Source organism: Aphelocoma coerulescens, chromosome 1 (genome assembly GCF_041296385.1).
Source record: "Aphelocoma coerulescens isolate FSJ_1873_10779 chromosome 1, UR_Acoe_1.0, whole genome shotgun sequence".
Lineage (NCBI taxonomy): Eukaryota > Metazoa > Chordata > Aves > Passeriformes > Corvidae > Aphelocoma > Aphelocoma coerulescens.
The window spans coordinates 10,009,410-10,031,565 of NC_091013.1; the positions used below are offsets into that span (position 1 = coordinate 10,009,410).

General features: G+C 40.0%; 1 protein-coding gene and 1 long non-coding RNA gene across 11 annotated transcripts in view; one reads left to right on the top strand and one right to left on the bottom strand.

Annotated features, from left to right (window-relative positions):
- Nucleotides 1–22,156, top strand: part of DMD (dystrophin) — a 1,181,986-nt gene that overhangs the window by 208,411 nt on the left and 951,419 nt on the right. The window contains exon 1 of one of the 9 annotated variants that reach the window (XM_069032480.1): nucleotides 17,320–17,393. The exons of 7 other annotated variants lie outside the window; for them this stretch is intronic. Coding sequence is in view for 1 of the 2 variants with exons in the window: in XM_069032165.1 (XP_068888266.1) it covers nucleotides 21,475–21,493 (19 nt within the window). In the remaining variant the exon portion in view is untranslated. Of the gene's footprint in view, nucleotides 1–17,319; nucleotides 17,394–21,366; nucleotides 21,494–22,156 lie in introns of those variants that run through there. One more of the 9 variants, XM_069032165.1, reaches the window with a different exon arrangement.
- Nucleotides 13,924–21,435, bottom strand: LOC138120343 (uncharacterized). Of its 2 annotated transcripts, none has more exons than XR_011155831.1 (3): nucleotides 18,003–18,732; nucleotides 16,219–17,689; nucleotides 13,924–15,102 (listed from the first exon to the last, which is right to left on the bottom strand). It is a non-coding gene; the product is annotated as an uncharacterized lncRNA (long non-coding RNA). The 2 variants fall into 2 exon arrangements; XR_011155839.1 differs by lacking the exon at nucleotides 18,003–18,732 and adding an exon at nucleotides 21,349–21,435 and having other exon boundaries at nucleotides 14,549–15,102; nucleotides 16,219–16,316.

Here is a 22,156-nt window from a genome sequence, read left to right on the forward strand (position 1 = left end):
AGTGTGCTCATGTCACTGCACTTGACAGGAGCACACCTGGATACCTCATTGTTCTGGGATCATCTGTCTCGTGTGTGCTTCAGAAGTCATGAATTATGCATGTCCTCTTAGAATATTCCTCTGGATTTCCTGTGCTAGACCCTCAATATTGTGGCTTTTAAAGTTTGAAATGTAATTTTACGGATTTTATCATGTCACTTCTACAAATATTTTTCTGTGGTATAGTTTAACCCTTTACATGCATGAACTGATTTTTTTGTTTTCCCAGGAACCTCTTCTTGGTTACTCTCATTTCCATTGAATTTATTTGAAGGATGTTGATTGATAACAGTGGGATCATTTAGAATTTCGTCTACATAAAAACACCTGCTTATCATTTGTGCAACATCTGTGCCCTTTGGATGTGTTGGGTTTTTATGATGTCTTGTGAAGAATTCTTACTTTTTATTTGTGCTTTGCTATTTTTCCACTACTCATAAATTTCCCAGTAAATCAATTTTTAGATTTTCTCTGTGATACCTTTCTGAAAGATAGGCCTTAATCCTCATGTCCCTTTATTCCAAATCTATGTGTATTACTGTAACTCAGTAGTAAATACAATTCATCTGGCCTAGTGTCCAGCTACTGCTTTCAGTCTCCAATCCCCTTGCCTCACATGAGAATAAGCTGTCATTTTAATCCTTTTTGTAATGAATCCCACACATACAGGGTGAATTGCATGATATTGTAAAAGTGGTTTGAAATATTCCAGCAGAACAGTTTTCTGCTGAAAATGGCTTGGGTTCCCTCAAAGTTTCATAGTAACTTTTCAGTCTTTAATAAGGGACTTTCTTGCAACAAGTTCTGTTATGAAGGAGTTCCCCTGGAGTACTTTGCTGGGCATTGTATTAGACTGGAGACCTTCTGTCTGTCTAAACAAGGCAAAAAGGCTGAATTTCATCTGACCACACAAACTCAGGGGAAGGGGGAGAAGCCAAAACTTCTGTATCCTAAGAAAAATTCCTATGAAACAAGAATATAGTCATTGTCTGTGTGTGCTGAAGGAAGACACATACTCATACACATCACATTCTCACCCCCTTGACTGAGTTGTGGGGACATGATCAGAATGTTCATTTAATGAAGTGTGAGTAAGGAGGTAATTTTTATAATTTAGCGGTGGAAATTCCATCTGGTTTAGGCTGTCTTTCATTGTACTTATTTCTGTCTTTCACTTTTCATCCAATTTTATATGCTTTCAGGTGCTGCTGCCTTCAGGACATAGTGACTCAATACTACAAATTAGGTGTTTAACAAGAGAACCTAATTTACAGTGTAGAGTAGCATTTAATGGAGAATTCCCAAATTAAATTTCATTATCATTCTGCACAGAGACCTGATGAAGTATTCTTACCTCTGGGACTGGAAAGCAGCAGCATGTGTGTGCACAGAGAATGCTGGGAGAAGCCTTCCCTGCCTTTAGAGCAGAAGCATTTGTAGAGTCTGCTTTTTCTGTCACACTAGAATGGCAAAAATCTTAAAAGCAATAATTGAGCAACAGGTTGAGAACACTGGGAACTGAGTTTTTGCTTTTTCATCCCCCTGTCCCTCCCACATACATTCCATGGGTGTGGGATTTATTGCCGTGGAAGGCTTTGGAAGACAAATTATAGATGAATTAAAAAGCAACCAAGAGGAATCACATGGACCACACAAGGGTTATTGGTACACAGTGCCAAGGGCAGGGGGGGTCCTTTCACTGCAGGCACTGGAAGCATTTGGATGGAAGGGGGAGGTTGTTTAAGCATACTCTGCTCTTAAATCCTTTTGAAAATCTTTGCTGCTATCCAAGAGATGAGGTGCGATGGACTTTGTCTAACCGTAGATGTCTATAATACAGATCCATATCTCCAAGGCAGATGCATCACGTTCCCATTTAGTGGAGAGAAATAATCCTTTCAAAGACACTTCCAGGAAATGATTCATTTTATGTCTGGCCATTCACGTAAGAGTTGGACTTAATGATCCTTTTGGGTCCTTTCCAAATCAGAATGTGCTGTGATCCTGTGATATTCTGTGATGCTAGGTTGAGATTATGAAGGCTTGTTTGTGAAGGCAGCTCAGATGACTATGCCAATTGTGGAGTTAAAAAGTGTGACTGGTCCTGAGCTAGCTGTGCTTGTTCCTCTCCACTGGGTAAAAATGGAGCCTTGAGTGACTAGTCAGAAATGGATGCTGGCCTGAATTTAGTCACATCACTCCCAATATTTGTGTTGCTCTGTATTTGAAGGAGTTTGGATTGTGATTGGATTGGATCTAGTTCGATGTCCAACTAGACCTTGTTTCCCATTTAAAAAAAAAAAAAAAAGAAAAGAAAAAGTAAAAAAGAAAACCCCAACAAAGTATTTGGTCAAAAGAGAGAAGAGTGAAGGACAGGATAAGTATAGGGAGGGAAAAGAACCTGCTTAGCATTTGCTCTCATAAATGAGGAAGGAAATTTGAAGTTTAAAAAGAGAAATTAAGTATATCAATCCCAGTATCCTAAGTGTGCATCCTGCAAGTTTATTTCTTTTAGGTAGGGTTACTTAAATCCCAGGTTGTTACTGGGGAAAGCAGATTGTGAGAGACTCCCTAGGTCCACAACAGAGGAAGCCATTTATGACTGTGTATGATTTTATGCTTATTTCAACTCTGTCGAAATTCAACATGCAAAAGGAAAGGGCTCAAGGACATACAGACTATCTGTGATACTCCCTGGAGGATACTGTGTTCACAAAGCAATAAATGGTTTGCATTCAGACTCATAAGTGTATACAATCCAGGCTTTTTTGTCTCTTTCATACCGTGTATCTAAGCATTGCAGAGAAGATACTGAACATAAACAGTCCTTCCAGTAGAAACTGTTACATACAGCACAATTCACTGCATCCAAAATAGGTGCAGGATCTTTAAAACATTGTTTGTGAGGGAAAGGACTGTAGCAATCAATTTAGACTAAAATTAAAAATATGTCACAGAATAGCAAGCTAATGCACTCATTCCCAATAGGAATTGAGGTAGATGGCAGAGCAACTTTAGAATTCACCCAAACCTTTATGCATAAGGTGACTACCAACCTCAGGCAAGTAAGTTCATTCTTTATTCAGATCTCATGTCAGTCCTCCCTAGTGTGATCTTAGACCAGCAAAAATACCTTACTAATCTCACAAAAACCCTAACTCCTAGAATTTCCAGCATAAATTTTGACCAAGCATAAGCAATTTTAAGGCAGTATCATTAATTTTTATTTTCCTTAAGCCAAATTCCAAAGTTAGCTGAAACTAGCAGTTAATGTTTATGTACTTCTGCCGAATGAAAAAACCAGCCCAGTGTACAATGAGAAAATGGACAGACATTGAATAGAAATCTAGCTATTTTTGTAATACAATTAGTCTTGAAGGAAGTATATAATAAATCACTGGAGAAAGTCAATGCAAGAAAAAAAAATGGGCAAAAGCATACAGTATGCTTTGAAATAAATCCAGTTTTATGATAGTTGTTATCTGGGGAAATTCTTCATTCTGAGGTACCAAAAAGTTAATTAGAAGTAATCCTTTAAGTCATCTGTAAACTACAACATGACCTTTAGCAATGGCTATAACTGATCCACACCTGAGCTTGTGTAAGCCAAAGGAAAGAGTTTTGCTGACTTCAATCAGCTCTGGGCCAGGCCTCAGCTGCTTCTGGTAGGGAACAGCTCTGCACCAGAAACGTAGAAAGTTTAGCACTTGATGCAAGTTTCTGTAGGTGAAGTCTAGACTGAATCCCTTGTAAAACTTCATTTACAGATTTTATTTTCTGAATCAGAGCCCAAGCTGCATAACTCAGTTTTTCATTCTGCAAATAGGAAACCTCGTTGCCAAAAATTAAATTGACTACAGAGTGTTAGGTTTTACAACTGGATTGGACAACTGACCAAGCATGAAACTGGAGGAACTTCATAATTTATTAATTATTTAGTTATTTCCAATTCCAGCTTTCTACAAAATTGTATTCCTCCAGATTCAGAGCTCAAGGATGGCACTGTAATGTGGGTTTTCTTCATAGTTTATTTTTGTTTTAAAACAAATCTTTATTTAAAAAAGTTAATGGGGACTGTCTTTAGGAATAATAGCTTCAGCAAAGTGGAGACATCACACTGATTAGTTCATCAGCTTTTGTCAATTTTTACTGATTTTCATTCTTCCTACCATATGCAATCTTTAACTAATGCTAAGTTTTGTTACTGTAACAAGAAAAATAATGGGTTTTGCTTTAAGTGATAAATAAATATTAGGATATCAAAGGAAATGTAAGCCTTGTAATTTAAAATTATAATTTAAGAAATTATTTGATATTTTACTTATTTTTCATAGTTGTAATTTTTTTAGCAGTCAAGACCAAATTAAATGAAAATACTTATATAGAATTTCAAAGAAAAGAATGAAAGACTAAGAAAAAAAAATGGATAAACCCCATATGATTAATTATTGGCTGCATAATGGAAGAGAAAGCAGGTGCAGCTTTATAAATTTCAGTGGTATAGAACATGTAACAGATTTTCTTGCATGGGTAAAGGTTTGACAGCACTCTGCAGACAGGAAGTGCTGTCTTATTTTTGTTCTGCAAGAAGCTGATCATGTAGCCTTTGTAAAGTGTTTCCCATGACATCAAGGGGAGTTGTGTCTGGATAAAGATGGAATGATCAGTTATTGTGCTGGGAGATAAGTGGTATATTTTAAACTGAGTTCACCCTTAACGCTCTATAAACACAAAGTTTTAAACCTTTTGTGCTCAAGAGGTAAAATGACTGATGTAAGAAATTGCTCTGCGTAGCTGCCTTTCAAAGAGAATCAATGTTACTTGTGAATGTTTAATGGAAATTTACTTTTTATTTCATTACTAATAAAAATGCATTGTGTAGATTAATTTCCAGGTGGATCTGAAAGGACTGGGTGAACTTAGCAGTTACCACCAAAAAAAAGTCTGATTACTGAAAGAAGGTCACAGTGGTTTGGCTGTTAATTAATTATGTTTGTGGTATAATACAGCTATCCCAGGTATGTTCTAACAAGGAGAAACAAGGTGAAAAATTGAAAAAAATCTACGTTAAACTTTTGGTGATCTCCTTACTCTCTTCATGTGTCTATTTGACTTTAGGCTTTGTGTCACTTCTGTGTGTATCTCACCCTTGGAGGTGAAGGTTTTACTTAATGAAATTGGCAACAGGTTGAAAAAATTCACTTTTGCCTTTCCAAAATTTTTAAAAAACTGTTGCTTACATAAAAAAGCCCAGTTAAATGAAATTGAATCCAACTTTTTACCAACTTTTTAATCTTTCATAAAATCAATTGAAGTAATTGGACTAAGTAATAATGACACATTTAATTTGAAATATTTTTTATTATCCATAATTGATTTCAAGACATTGACTGATCACTGTAAAAGCTTGGTTTTTAGCAGCTGACAAGCTGATGACAAGCATTAATGCATTTTGCAATAAAGAATTTGAATTGGAGAAGGAATTTTGTAAGAAGAAAATGCTTGTTTCTGTTATAAAAATGCATGACAGCGAAGATGGATGCTACATAACTAAAAACACCCTGAAAACTAAGTTAGAAACTTTTTGGCCGAAAGTATAAGGGCCTATAAATACAACCATTTTATATTGGCATATTTTTCTCAGTCGTGACTTCCATTAAACTTGCCTTTTTTGTAGCTACCTTCAGCTGGTGAATTCCAGTCAGATGGGGCTTAGGTACTTGAGGAACTGTCAAATGCTGACATTCAGAGAGACTAAATCCATTTCACTTCTTTGTCTACAAGTTCAGTTAACCTCTCAGAGGAGGATATCAGGTTAATCTAGTGCAATCTTCTTTTCACAAACTCATGATTCATTTTGTTCCATTTTCCATTTACCTTTATATTTGAAAGCCTTAAACTGAGGCTATATAACAAAACAAATTCAACAAGAAAAATGAAGTGGAGAAATAACTTCAGATAGTACTGTATCTGCAACTGGCATATTGTATAATCAGCTGTTGTAAATTCAGGCTTCTTTTAGATGTATGTCACATCTAATATGCACTTTACTGTACCAGTTTAAGGTATAGCTTTAATCTCACATTTGCTACAATTGCTGTGATACACAGAAGAGATAGACAGGCCGAGTTCACAGAATCACAGAATTGTTAGAGTTGTAAGGGACCTCTGGAGATCACCCAGTCCAACCCCCCTGCAAAGGCAAGGTGAACTAGAGCACACTAGGTGCCACAGGAATGCATCCAGGTGGGTTTGGAATATCTCTAGAGATATTCCATTACCTCCCTGGGCAGCCTATTCCAGTGCCCTGCCACCCTCAATACAAGGAGGTTCTTCCTCGTGTTGAGGTGGAACTCCTTGTGTTTTAGTTTTAGGAGCCATTGCTCCTCCTCTCCTTGAGAAGAGTCTGTCACCATCCTCTTGGCACTTGCTTTGTGATATTTATATGCATTGGTGAGATCCCCTCTCAGTGTTCTCTCCAGACTAAACAGGCCCAGCTCCCGCAGTCTCTCCTCATAAGAGAGATGCTCCAGACCCCTCCAGGCCATTTTTGTGGTCTCTGCTGGACCATCTCCAATAGCTCCATGTCTCTCATGTACTGAGGAGCCCAGACCTGGACACAGCACTCCAGATGTGGCCTCTCTAGGGTGGAGCAGAGGGAAAGGATCCCCTCCCTGACCTGCTGGCCACACTCTTCCCAGTGCACCCCATGATCCCATTGGCTCTCCTGGACACAAGGACATACTGGCAGCTCAGGGTCAATTTGTCATCCACCAAGACTCCCAGGTCCTTCTCTGCAGAGCTGCTTTGTAACAGGTCATTCCCAACAGTACCTGTGCTGGTACTTGGGGTTATTCCTCAGGTGCAGGACCTTACTCTTGTTGAACCTCATTAGGTTTCTCTCCACCCATCTCTGCAGCCTGTGAAAATCCTGCTGAATGTCAGCACAGTTAATGCTGTTCTCTTTCTCCTTTCAGTAGGTAGGATGTGAGGGACTTTAAAGATTTTGCATTAGTTTCTGTCTCAGGCAGGTAAATCTGCTGAATAGTAATTTGTCCATTTTTATTACTCACAGTACTGATAAGCATTTTCTTATCAGTAGGTATAGTCTTAGAATATTTGTCATACCAGTGATCAGTAAGTCACTCCTAATATGACTCTTATCAAGTGGATATCAAGTAAATATAATTAAATATGAAATATTAAGAATGTTTAGGAAGATACAAATTAAGCAATCAAAAAATGCTCCACAATTTTTAACAGTCATGAAAATCACAGAATTATTTAGGCTGGAAAATACCCTCTGATGGCTTTGGCCCGGGTAAAGCCAATTTTCTTCACAGTGGCTTGTATGGGGCTGTGGTTTGGATTTGTACTGAAAACAGAGCTGATAATATAGAGATGTTTTTATTTTAGGCCTCTCAGTACAAGAAAGACATTGAGTTGTTCGATCATGTCCAGAGAATGGCAAGGAAGCTGGTGAAGGGTCTAGAGAATAAGTCACATGAAGAGCAGCTGAGAAAATAGGGGGTTTTCAGTAGAAGAGGAGACTCAAGAGAGACATTATTGCTCTCATCAACTCCCTGAAAGGAGGCTGTAGCCAGATGAGGGTTGATCTCTTGTCCCAGGTGGTGACAAAACATGAAGAAAGGCCTAAAGTTGTACCAGGGGTGGTTCAGATTGGACATGAGGAAGAGCTTCTCCACTGAAAGGGGGGTTAAGCATTGGAACAGGCTGCCCAGGGAAGTGGTGAAGTCACCATCCTTGGAAGTGTTCAATAAACAACTGAATGTGGCACTTAGTGCTGTGGTTGAGTTGACAAGGTGGTGATTGATTAAAGGTTGCAATGGATGATCTTAGAGGCCTTCTCCAGATGTAATGATTCCATAAATGCTGAGCAGCACTTGCAGAAGCCTTTTCTGCTTCTTGTACTGCTACGCTGGTGAGGAGGCTGGGGATGCATGGAAAGCTGGGAGAAGACACAGCTGTGTCATCTGACCCCAACTGACCAAAAGGATATTCCATACGGAATGACATCCTGCTCAGTATAGAAAGAGCAAGGAAAAAGGAAGAAGGGAGGGACACTTGAAGTGATGGTGTTTGTCTTCCCAAGTAACAGTTGCACTTGATGGAGCCCTGTTTTCCTGGGGATGGGCTGAACACCTGCCTGCCCCTGGGAAGTGATGAATCACTTCCTTATTGTGCTTTGTTTGTATATGCAGCTTTTGTTTTCCCTGTTAAACTGCCTTTATCTCAACCTAAAATATTTTTAGCTTTTACTCTTCAAAATCTCTCCCCAGTCCTGCTGGTGGGGGAGTGAGCGAGTGGCTGTGTGAGGCTTGGTTTCTGGATGGGGCTAAACCATGGAGACCCATAAGAATACTGAGTCCAACTATTAAACTTAAACTGCCAGGTTCACCACTAAATCATGACCCTAAGGACCACATGCACCTGTCTTTTAAATACTTCCAGGGATGGTGAGTCGAATACACCCCTGGGCCAATTCCAATTTGACACCATTTCCTCTTGTCCTTTTGGTTTTACTTGTGAGAAGTCATTGACACACACCTCACTACAGCCTCCTTTCAGGTAGTTGTAGAAAGTGATAAGGTCCCCCCTGGACATCTTTTTCTCCAGGATAAACAACAGCTGTTCCCTGAGTTTCTCCTCAGGAAACAGGACTGGTCCCAGTGCTGAGCGCTGGAGGACACTGCTGGTGTCCATCTGGCAGCTGGAGATGTGACTCCATTCCTCAGTCCTTCTTGGACTTCCTTACCCTTCAAGACTGCCTCCCAAGGCACTCTGTCAAACAGGTTCCTAAACAGCCAAACTCTGCTCTCTCTAAGTCTAGGTATCAGTTCTGCTGACTCTATAATTTCCTGTTTGCTGTTTCCAAAACAACCACCAACCACAACATCACCCAGCAGTCCCCCTCTGTTCCCAAACAACACGTCCAGTGGAGCATCTTCCCTAGATGACTCCCTCACTGGCTGTATGAGGAAGTTCTCTTCCACACACCCCAGGAAACTCCTGGACTGCTTCCTCTCTGCTGTATTTCTGTAGTTTCATCAGATGGATAGGAAATTGAAGTCTCTCATGAGAACAAAGGTTAGTGATTCTGAGACTTCTCTCAGCTGCTTATAGTAAAGTTCATCTGCCTATTCATCCCACATGGGTGGTCTATAACAGACTCACACCAGGATATTTGCCTTGGTGGCCTTCTGATTCTTACCCTTAAACACTCAACCCTGTTGTCACCATCCTCAAGCTCTAGACAGTGACAACACTGTCAGTTTTGTTTAAAAAATATTGATGCAGAGATCTGCTGATTAAAAAAAACCCCATAGTATGCCAACATTAGCCCAAGGAAAGCACTTTGTGGAAGAAAAACCAAAAAACCAACACCAAAAATGTGTCAAGGTGCAACTGTTTCAACAAGGCTTGAGAGATAGGACAGCTTCCAAGTTCCAAGGTGATCCCGTCTCTACCTGCAAGGAGAAAGCAAACTATGTTTGAACTAACTGAACCTTTTCATTTTGATATTTCTACTATTGCTGTTTTGCAAAAATCAGTGAGGAAGGTAATGATTTAATTCCAAAGAAAATGTAAATACTACCCATCTGTTCTCTTCAGCACTAAGCAGTCAGGTTATACAGAGAGGAAGAGGAGGTTTTTCCCCATCTTGTTCTTTAAGTCAAGTTACTGAAAGGCAGTTAATGCTCAGAGTCTGTCAAAGGTACTTAAAAAGCCTGTTTAATATATGTGTTAGTTTGATGAAGAAAGTGAGCTGTAAGTGCCTATTTTTTTTTTTTCCTTTGTTTTTTTTTGTCATTTTCTTCCCTGGTCAATACTTGATAGCTCTTGGGAAAAGAGAAGCTCTTAGATGTTAATATTCTTTAATGCCTGGTATATTTATTTCAGTAAGAGCTGTCTTGAAATGGGTGGGATTTTTGACAGCTATGGTACACTAAGCATTGATCTACTTAAAAGGGCATTATTTGGTATTCTCAGAGATCTTTGAGGAAGTTTGTTTCTAGTTAAAATGACATTCTCCCATTTGCCATTTGATGTAAGTGTAGCACAAAGAGCTGTATACAGAGTACAAGGATATAGCTGAGCCTTTGTTTTATGGAGAGTGATAACCTTCATGTACAAGTTGGAAGGCAAAGGATATACTGAAATGAGTAAGAGGGACCAAAAAAATCTTATTTCTTTAATGAGGGAAAGCTGTATGGATGCTAAAAAAGCTAGCAGAGAAATTTTCCACCTTTTACAGTCTCCTGTGAAATTCTCCGTTCTCACACAAACTAGCTGAGAGATGGTTTGCTATTTTGTAAACCATTTGCAGGTGCAGGGTGTTGTGAGAATACAGTGGATATTGTTTTGGTTCATTGAGAATAATATTTTGAGAATGGGAACTATTTCTCTCAACCAATCATTTTGGTGGGAGGTTAATCAATAGGCCAATCATTTCATTTCTCTATTGTGAATCATGGTATAAAAAGATGGGGTTTTGGCATTAAAGGGTCGGCCTTGACCATCTTCTCTAACCTGAATTCGTGTCATTCTTCGCGCCGTCCCTGCAGACAACAGCGATAAAGCTGTGCAATTATGCAGTTCATTAGTTTGCCTGGGTGCTCTGATGATGTTATAATTTAGGTTAGAAGACAAGCGTGTGAGTGCATATGAGTACAGTAATGATCAATTCCTGTCCCCGCTGAATTAGAGCGTTCCCCCATTCCCCTGCAGTCACCAATATCTATGCTGCCTGTGCCAGCACAGGTATGAAACAGAGAAACATGGGATGGTTCACAGCTGGCAGGACCCTGCTCCCAGGTCACTCCCCCTCTCCCCAGCACCTGCCTGCTGAGTGGGCAGCCATGGGCAGCCAAATGCCACCCCTCCCCAACAAGGGAAAAAAGAGCTGCTCGAAAGTGGAATGAAGAAGTAGAGAGCAAAATGAAGGTAAGAGAAAGAGCTCTATTTTTAATTCTCAGCGTAGTTTTCAAGCAGAAAGTTTAACCCAGGGATCTGGTTGGAGCAGTCTGTCAGCATTGCAGCAGTTGTGATTGGAAACTTTCTTCACACCTTTTGACCTACTTAGTAGTGAAGATTTATGTGTCCATTCACAGCTAGAATCTCATCTTGTTTTTAAAGAATAAAATGTAAGATTGCCCTCTTTACTTTTAGACATTCTTGTTATTGTAGATCAATGAAAAAGCCAAAAAAAAAAAGTTCTGAAATATTTGTGTATGATTAACAATTTATCAAGTTGTCGTATAGCTACCTCTCTTTGTTTTCTACTTGCTTCAAGGTTTGCAGAACTTCCTGTAGGGCTGGAGAGAGAAGTATTAACAGTTCTTACCTTCAAAAAAACCCCACCAAACAAAAACCCAGCTGTAGGCATGTTTCAAATCCCAACAGTACAATTATGTGCACATATATTCTAGTTTAAGCTCAAAATGGCTATGGAACTGAAGTTCCTTCTGTTAGTTGTTTATTTTGCTGTATCTGAATTGTATTGTATGTGCAGAAGTTATCTCAGCAGTCACATTTGGTGAGACATTACCATGTTTCATAGAGGTAATAAAGATACATCCAAAAGTAGATATATGTGACAATTATAATATTATAAGAAATGCTCCATTAAAAAAAGAGAAAAAGTTTCATAGCAAAGTTTTACGCTTGTTATGTTTGGCTATCTGTCTGTATTTTCAAATGTGCTTATGCCAGTTTATCAACCCCAAAAGGCTGCTTCTCAATCTAGACTTGTGTCAAAAAGTGCGAGCCTTTGTTAATTAGAGTCAAATTCAACTTGAAGATTAAATGGGCCTCTATCAGTTTTAGGTTATTTAGAATATAACAACTTTTGTGGAAGTACACTTGCAGCTTTTTACCGGCTAGGCTCGTAGTTCAGTGCCTTAGAAAGCCTCGGGCAGCCTAGAGAGGTAGCACGGGCAACCCAGCATTTCAGTAGCTGCAAAGCTGATACCACTAGTAGAAGCAAAGAGGGAGAAATATAGCTTTTGGTTTGCCTAATTTCCGCAATTAGACGCTTTCAAACAGACAGAAACACACAGATGTTCACAGAAGGGCTTGCAAAGCCAAAGAGGGTGGGTCCCCCTTTGGTCTTCTCTTTTACTTGGAGAAGGGGAAAGGGGAGGACTGGGGGCGGACCCGGGGTGACCACCCAATCAGACACTGCTGCTAAAGAGTCTGAGTTACATTTGGTTTTGCCCACGCTTGGAACAAAGGAGTTCAGAACACATGGCAGAGGTGAGTGTCCTGGGGAGGGGGAAGGGAAGCTTGGAACAGGCAGCAACAAGCTTTGCTGTTAATTCATTGAATATGCAGAAGAGTAAAGGCAAGAACCAAGGTCAAGTGAAAACTGCAATGGAGCTGATTCCTTAGGGTTCAAAGGGACCGTTAAGATTAGACTGACTTTTCTCTAACACTTCCTGTAGCTCTGGTACTGCACACATAGTTGTAAGATTGATTTTCAACTTTTCTTTTAACAATCAGTCGGATCATGACTTAAAGTCTGGAGAGGACACCAGAAACAGAAATATTTCTTTGGCATTTTTCACACTTAAAAATTGACAGTTGTTATTCTGAGCATGTTCATCTTCCTCTTCCTATCATTATATACTTTCTTTTGCTGTATTGATGGCTGCCTGTTATTACTGATTTCTTTCAACATGGACCTTTTCGGACAGTAATTTCCTGTTAACTGTGTCTTAGCTTAGATAAAATAGCAAGCAATCAAAAATGGTCAAAATAAGACATTTCCAACTTTGTCTTTTGCTATTGATGATGTTCAGCTAAACCAGAAGGCCCACAGAAAAGGGTCAAAGTCTCAATTATTGTGAAAAGGATTGAGTTCATTACTATGTGCATAATTCCAGATTTAATTTATTTTTAAAGATAACTAGTGTTCAACGATTTGGAAGTAATCATTCCTAAAATCATAGAATTGTTAAGGTTGGAAAAGATCTTCAAGATCACCAAGTCCAACTATCTAACTAAGACCATCAACATGTTTACCATTAAATCATGTCCTCAAATGCCATAAACCATACATTTTTTGAGCAGTTCTGCCGATGGTGACTCTATCACTCCCCTGGACAGTCTAATCCAATGCTTGACAAACCTTTCTGTGATGAAATTTTTCCTAACATCCAATCTAAATCTTCCCTGGCACAGCTTGAGGCTGTTTCCTCTTGTTCTGTCACTTGTTGTCTGAAAGAAAAGAGCAATCCCCCCTACAACCCCCTGAGCCTCTTCTCCAGGCTAAACAACCTCAGTTGCTCCTCATCAGACTTCTGCTTCAGACCCTTCCTCAGCTCCACTGCCATTCTCTGGACAGGCTCCAGTGCCTCAATGTCTTTCTTGTAGTGAGAGGCCCAAAACTGACCACAGTATTGAAGTTGCAGCTCTGCAGTATGAAAATAACTGCTCCTATCCTCTGTACAGGAAAACAAAAACAAAAATAAAAATAGAAGAAGATAAGGAAAAAAACTTATTAATGCAGATGACCTTCTGGTTGTGCTCTTTCATGAACTCTTCTGAGCTTGGATTCAGGTCCAGTGTCTGCATTACTTTTTATGTAATTGCAACTGAAGTGATGAATGTTTAGCGTATTTTACAGTCCATGTCTTAGATGTTATGTCAGTTTATGTTATCATTCTGAACATTTGCAACTTTCTGTATGCAGACTCAGGATTGTTTAATTAATTCGGATCAGAACAATTGATCTCTGACAAGCTTTATAGAGCAAATTATTGTGTAATTCCTGTGACATTTTGAAGGTGGGGAGTAAAGGACGGGAGCAGTAAGTAGGGACAGTATTGAGCACTATAACTCATTCTGTTTAGAAGCCTCATATTTATTGGTTTGTCAAGCAATTATCATGAAGTCCAAGAGAGTAATTCAATTTACACTGATCTTAATGGTGAGTTTAATTGAATTAGGCCTTATCAGCAAGATGTATGTTAAGAAGGTTTTGGTTTACTGCAGACTAGAACTATTGCTGCAAATTTGACCATGTAAGGTTTCACAAGACAAGCAATCTGGGGTTTCATAACTGAAGGAGACAGCATGGAAAAAAATGGTTGAGACAAACTGTACTGATTTAGTGCTGATTTAAAACAAAAATAATACTCCAGAATAGGTCAACAATGTGATGCTGGAGATGTCCTGCTCACTACTTTTTGTGTGTCTGTAATTTTGTTTTTGGGGATATTTTTGGTTTTATTTTGGTTTTGTTTTTTATGTTTTGGTAATGGTTTTGTTTTTCTTTTTTACACTGTTGGCACAGTTGTGGGACCAGTCATGGCACTGGTCAAAGAAAACTGGAATATAATCTGAAGCAAACACACATTTCCTGGATGCAAATATTAGTTTCTTTTACAGTAGTATCTTTCCCCATCTTTATTAAGTAAGTTTGGATGAATAAGCCTTACTAAAAATTGAATATAAATTATTTCTAATTGTCTTGTAGAGAAGATCATTTTTATTAAGGTAAAAGCAGACCATACAATGCGAATATAAAATGAACAGGACTTTCAGGCAAATGAATACAATCAGAAGACTAGAAGAAGAAACAAAGGCCAAAAATCAGCAAGGAAATTAAGGGCTCTGTATTTCCAAAGAAACACAGAAAAAGAAAGTTATACACTGAATTTTAAGAAAAAAAATGATGTGCTTTTCTTGAATCAATTGTACTGGATTTACAGCTTACTTCTCTTTCCTGAGAGATGTGGGGAGTTCAGGAAATGAGGTCCAGCCTCCAAGGCTACCCAAGGATATGCTCAGCACAAGCCAGTCTTCGTGAGGGGTCTGGTTTAAAACTCATTTTACCAAAGCCATTCAGTTGAAATCAAACCCAGACATAGTCTGAGAGTGCTCAAAACCCCTGTTCCTGACTGTTGCTACAAGAAACTGCCCAGAGGAAAGCAGTGCTTTTGAGGGGCAGCGTGCGAAGGATAGAGCGGCGCAGATTCTTCAAGGCACGCGGAGGTGTTGGCTTCGCTTAGAAACTGCCCCAGATGCTTCCTTGTAGTGCTGAAAGGGAAAAAGAAATGTAACTGGATCAAAAGTTAAAGAAGGAAATGAGGTGCAGGAGAGGAGAGTGACAACAGGGCCTGTCCTGCAGAAGTCTGGGGGGCTCTGCCAGAGACATCTGCCACTGCCTGAGGAGGCACGTGGCAACAGAAAAGCCTCACAAGAGAAAGCAGGGGCTGGGATATGTTGCATAATTCTTACTGTATAGCTTGCTTAATTATGACGTTGTCCAAACTCCACAGAAACACCAATTTCCAGAAAATTGTGATTACAAATCTCAGTGAAACTGCAGTTTATAAAATTATCAGAAATCATTACATGCAGCAAACAGCATTTGGATCTCAAGATTTTCTGACAGTTGTCTGTAGATAAAGTTGACTTTTTTGGTAGTTCAGTACCCTGGGAAGTCTGATTGGTCTTTGAGAGAGGGTTTGCATGAAGATAAGGATTTAATAATGTTTCTTTTACTTTATCACAATGCCAGCTGAAAATTGGACAAGCTTCAGTATGTTATGCTATATCTGATAATATCTTCAGTGCCTATGTGTGCAGTTTAAATTCAGTATGTATAGTCTTCCAGGGCAGAAGCTGCTTTTTTATCTCCATTCAAGCAAATAGTCATCATACCACCACAGTAACAGCAGTCCTTGAATAATTCTGAGAAACTGAGTCAGAATGCATATAATTATAATGGTGAAGTAATTTTGGAAGGAATTAGCATCTAACGGATCTTTATTGCACCTTAAATTTTTGGTATATTACTTGGGGAAACATCCCTGATGCCACAGATTTATTTCTCATGTATTTATACATTATTTTTCAGACAAATTACAGTGGGCAGTGCAGTAATGCTTCACTAACACATAACACTTGTCATCATCCAACTCAGGATGGATAAAAACCTTTCCAACAGATAGATGATTTTTTAATGCTTTATTAAAACTGTGTGGCAAAACTTACACCTCTGATTTCCTTACCTAATGAGCCAGTCCTTTACTATCACAAACAAGACATTAGACTGAATAGACACATTTGGGTTAATCTTACATAGAATATCATCAGGTAGTCCAAGCTGTGAATGTATAAAGGAATTGAAAATGGAAAAATTACACCCACCTGATGTAAGGTGATATATTTCTGCCTCATTTGAGATGTTTTCAGGCCTGCAAGCATGATACAGCCATAATGATCTTCTTTTTTCCTCTCATACCTTCCTTTTTGGAAAAAAAGTCAAAATATCATAATAACTAGTAATTTTTAGGAAAACACTGTTTTAAAAGCTGTATGACTGCTTGGTAGGCTGTTATCACTTGATAACACTGGCTAGAAGAAGGGTAAGACAGAAGTACAAAAATGGGAGAGCAAGTTAATGAAAAGTTTGTGGGTCAAACATATATACACACCCACTCCAAACCTTGAAATAGAAGACTACATTAAATATAAGAATACATTAAAATTCTGTATACCTGCATATACACACATTCTCTCTCCCTCTTCATATATATACATTTAATGTATACAGAAGCATGAGAAAATATATGATAATACAGAATAGGTTTACTTGTCTACATTTATAGGGAGATAAAGGGATGTGTTCTGAATGTTCAGTTAGGCCTCTTGAGCCCAGCACAAATGAACGGCTATGTCCCTCCATAATGTGACACTAAATAGAGCAGATGTTGACTTTAGATCTTGAAGCAAAATCAATTTCTAGTGAAGTTTTGCCTTTGACCTCAGCAGAATCAGGATTTTTCCTGTTGTTTTATCAAATTATTCTTTCTGAAAGCCTTTTGTTTTTGAGGTTTTTTGTTATTGTTGGTTATTTTTTCCCTCTAGCTATTCTTTTTCTAATCCCAGATTATCAAATATCATTACAGTGAGGAAAACATGTCTCTCTCTGCATAAAGCTCACTCAGTAGCAACAGCTTTCAGCTGCAGAAGAGCATAGCAGGTTTCCTTGTAGAAGGCTCCTTCTCAACAAGCAGTTTGTAAGGACTACTTATACTTTTTGTGTAAACTCTGGGTTTTTTTGGTCTTTCAAAACCATGAAAGTATCTCTCTTGTGTTCCAAATTATTTAGGGAGACAAAGATAAACAAGGTCTCTGCTCTGATGCCAAACCACCTACATGGCATTTACTTTTCAATGGCTGAATTCCCAGCTTCTGGTTCCTCAGTGGATATATAGCACAGCTGCTCTATAACTCTCCTTCCCCAAGTCAAGCCCTTCTGGTAGTGGTGAATAGAGAAGCTTCAGCAACGTGGGAGGAAGCAAAAGACTGTGACAGGCAAGGTGAGAAGCTGGTGAAGGCATTTGGGTAGAGTAGGAGGGATGGTCCTTGAGAGCTGTGGGCAGTTCTTCCAGCCCCTGAAGAGGATCTGTGTTGAAGAATGAGAGTTGGTAGTCCTGAGGTCTGACTCTCCATAGTGACCTGTCACTAGGGGGGTTCCACAGGGCTCCATCCTCAGCCCTGTGCTCTTCAGTATCTTCATAAATTACTTCGATGCAAACTGAAAGGGATATTGAGCAAGTCTGCAGATGATACAAAACTGGGAGGAGCTGTTGACTCCCTTTAAGGCAGGGAGGACCTGCAGAAAGACCTTGACAAATTAGAGACCTGGGCAGTCACCAGCCATGTGAAGTTCAACAAGGGAAAGTGCTGGATTCTGCACCTTGGATGGTGCAGCCCTGGATGTATGGACAGACTGGGGAATGAGAGGCTGGAAAGCAGTGCTAGGGAAAGGGACCTGGGGGTCCTGGCTGATGGAAAGTTGAACTTGAGTCAACAGTGCCCTGGCAGCCAGGAGGGCCAAGCATATCCCGGGGGGCATCAGGCACAGCATCGCCAGCTGGGCAAGGGAGGGGATTGTCCTGCTCTGCTCTGAGCTGGGGCAGCCTCACCTTGAGTGCTGGGGCAGCTTTGGGTGCCACAACATAAAAAAGATATTAAGCTGTTAGAGAGCATCCAAAGGAGGGCCATGAGGATGGTGAAGGGCCTGGAGGGGAAGCCAGATGAGGAACAGCTGAGGGCACTTGGCTTGCTTAGCCTGGAGGAGACTGAGGGAAGACCACACTGCAGTTACAACTTCCCAGTGAGAGGAAGAGGAGGGGTAGGCACTGATCTCTGCTCTGTGGTTACAGTGACAGGACCCAAGGGAATGGCCTGAAGTTGTGTCAGGGGAAGTTTAGGTTGGAATATTAGTAAAAGTTTCTTCCCTCAGAGGGTGTTTGGGCACTGGAACAGGCTCCCCAGGGCAGTGGTCACAGCACCAGCCTGACAGAGTTCAAAGAGCATTTGGACAATGCTCTCAGGCACATGGGTTGATTCTTGGGGCTTTCCTGTGCAAGGCCAGGAGTTGGACTCAATGAATCTTGTGGGTCCCTTGCAACTCAGAACATTCTGTGATTCTAGGAGTCCCATATTGGGGAAGAGTCTGAAGCTAAGCTGTGGGGTATGATTTTAGACTTGTTTTTCTCACCAGATGAGGAACATTGAGGAACATTTCACACATGACATGAAGGGTTGGGTGTGACAGAGTAGTTTTATACTCCTTTTGGGTGTGATTAAAAAAAATGTGTGGACTTTCTTGCCATCAGTCCAGATAGAGTTACAATCTGTAAGCAATCTTTAAAAATAAGTTACCTCCTTTCACAGAAAGTACTAAAGTTTTGAATAGCAATAATTTTGTCTAGGTGTAAGGGTACCTAAGCAGTGGTGCTTGGACATTTAGAGGTATTTTTGCTCACATCAGCTAATAATACCCCTCCTGTGGAGCTTAGGAAAAAAAGGAACAAATGATTTTGATAAATGCCAAACAAACATAACTGTTTTTATTGAATTAGTATTTGACAAAGTCTTTGCTACATGAGGCTTGTCCTTATGTGCCTGTGGGGAAGAGGTACAGAGGAGAGATGGAGGCAACTGCCCTTTGCAGTGCACTCCTGCCCTGCTGCAGAGTGATGGAATACAATTGCTGCAAGGAGGAGCAGATTGCATTGAAAATTGCTGTTTCTTCTTCCCAACCAGAATTAAGAAATCTAGCAACGTTCTCTGGCTCATGCTAGACTCCTCTATGCTCTCTAATCACTATTTTGTTGTTACTTATTAATTTATGTAACTGTTTGCTCTTTTTTTACTGCCTTTTATTTCTCAATGCCTTTTCATGCTCATGTCATATTTGTTTTTAAGGTCTTGGGAATAGACACTGTGGTCCTGTCTTTCTACACTACCTGTTTCTCCAAGACATGGTTGCATCAGAGGTTTCCCTGTTATCAGAGTTACAATGAATAAATAACTATATTGTGATTATTATAGCAACCCGATTTGTAATTCCTTATTAACTGTACTGTTATGCTAGTGCTTGCTATCAAATACATGTTCAGTCATGCACAGTTTCTGCTGAATTTTGTTTGAAAAACAGGAGAAAGAGAAAGAAAACACGTGACCTGTTTTGCTCATAAAGGAGGCTTGAAACAGCATTTCTGAGCCTTCGAGAAGTGTGGCAACTCCCTATTCTGGTGAGATGTGCTCAGCCTTGCTGTAGGCATCAAGGCATTCCCCATGCTGTAAATGGGAAAGAGAACACGCCTAGATGCTCTCTTATCTTGTGCATTCAATTAAAAAAGTTTTAGCTGTTGCCTTCCCATAATTGACTCAGTAGTTCTAGAGGTTTAATCTAACAAGTTTTAACTGAAAACTTACTTTCAAGTAACCTTCTAGTCTGTTGTCATAGAAGATGCTAAGTCTTGATTCAGAGTACAACCCTGAATAGGACATGAAATGACCTTAAGTTTCAATTGAATGGATTGTTACAGTGAATGAAGAGACACTGATTCTTTGGGTGACGAATCCAAAGCATTAGCTTTTGTTAGGAGACTGCTGTATAGTTTGTGATAATTTATTTTAAATTAGGTCTGATGTCAAAGGAATACTAATTCATATTATTTTTTTTAATACAGATTCCAAGGTATATCATAACTCTATTTACACTACAAAAGACCCATTTGGTTAGCTATTAAATCACCAGACTTTAGAGATATTCACAGTGTTTAAATACATGCCACACTGTCCTGCAATGGAGTGGTCCTAAGCATTTCCTATCTCCACATCTCCTGCCTCATAAAACCACATGGTTTTATGTGGCTGTGTCTGACAGACCACAGCCTAACTGTGCTCTAAAGCCCATTTGAAATACTGATGTAAATTGTCCCTTGATCAATGCTTTGCCCACTGCTTTCTCTCCACAAATGTTTTTAAAACTATCCTGTTAACTACTAAAGAAAAATTTTAATTAAATCTGATATAATGTCTAACCTGGAATTGGAAGACATTTATGGGAGAATAACAGTTAATAATGTAATAATCAGGTTAACTGAAATAATCAGGACAAAAAGAGGAAGATGCTTTTGTCCATACCATCCTCCCTACTTATTACAACTTAAAAAATTAAAAATCAACAAACAAACAAAACCCAAAGAACCCTTTCAGGCTTAGAGCAAGCATGCTTGTTGAGAGACAGCAGATTATGTTGAAGTTGGTTGTGGTAATATGTGTTGTACTTATCCTTCCTGTCTTTTAGTTTACAAAAGAAAAAAAAAAGAAGGGGAAGGAAATCGTACCTTTTCTACTTTATTTGCTGACTACAACTAGGGAATAATATACTGCAGATGCATATATACTGTTACATATGAAAGAGATACAAGCTGGTTTTAGGGAAAGGATACACAAAAAAAGGACTGCATTGAAAAGCAGTTCCTGCTTGATGAAGTAGGTAGCCTTTTTTTCTTAGGGACTTTAAGCTCTTTTGAATAGGATTGTAAAAGCAGGAAGCATAATCTCTCTCTCAGACAGGCGAAAGCTGTACTTCAGTGTTCAAACAAAAAGCAGACAGAAACACGAGTGCTTCCAAAATGTTACTGCCTTGCCCTGCCTCCCCGGAGTGCTGCTGCCCTGCTGCTGCAGCCTGCCCTCCAGAAATCCTGGGTGAACGAGGAGGGCCGCTACTGCTGGGGAAACTGAGATTACTGATTAGGAGAGAACATAATCAGGTAGATTGAGCCTGTGGAGGGAGAAACCATTCCAGCGAGGAGGGAGGGAGCGCAGCACACGCTGGCTGTGTACCTTGGGAGAGTACCTCGCTGCTGTTTAAGAAGGCAAAATTGGCTGTAATTCTCCCGTCGGCTTCTGAGAAGGGGGTGCTCGTTTTGTGCCTGTGAAAACTGGAGGGTGATTGCAGACGTGCCTTACCTGCACCTGGCAATGAGTCTCCCTCCAGGTTTCTCTTACTTCGGAGAATGTGTTAGAGAGGAGCACCCACGGGGAAATCCACTGACCGCTTCCCCACGAAGCTAGCAAGACACCGCAGTGCCGGCAATGCCTGGGGATGCCTTGGGTGAGTACCGCCTGTAAATGAGTATAAGGAGTACTCGAAAGAGTGAAGAGCAGCAGCAACGCAACCCTAAAGACGGCATTTAGGTCAGTCGGCTGCCTCCCGGGATTCTGTGGCTGCTGGGCGCTGCCTGCTGCCTCCGGGGGGCTCGGGGAAGTTCCTTGCCAGGGCTCCGGAGTTAAGGGCAAACGGGGCTCGTGGGAGGCGACTGACCCCGACCCCGTCGGAGCATCCGCTCCCTTCTGCCAGATACCCGTGCCTTGCATAACTTCTATTTTTAAATCCGGTCCGAACCTGGTTGGAGAATATCAACAGGGTGTTAATAAAGAAAGGCAAACAAACAAAGTTTTGTATGTAGTAAGTCTCTGCTTAGGTTAAACAGATTTACTGTTTTTTTTCCCCGCTGATGGGAGGGAAAAGTGCAGTGTGTTCAATGACAGTACAAGAGGGTTGGCACAGTTATGGGTAATAGATGTTAGCTGATCAAAGAGGATTTGTTTTGTTAAATGAGTTTCTCATTATAAAGACAGCAGAAAGATGCAAAGTTTACTGCAAACAAATTTGGACATGGTCAAATGAATTAGTCAACTGATATAGAAATAGCTTGGAAACTGGGCCATCGGGAGAAAACAACCTTGCATTCAGTCTAGGATAATTGCATGGACA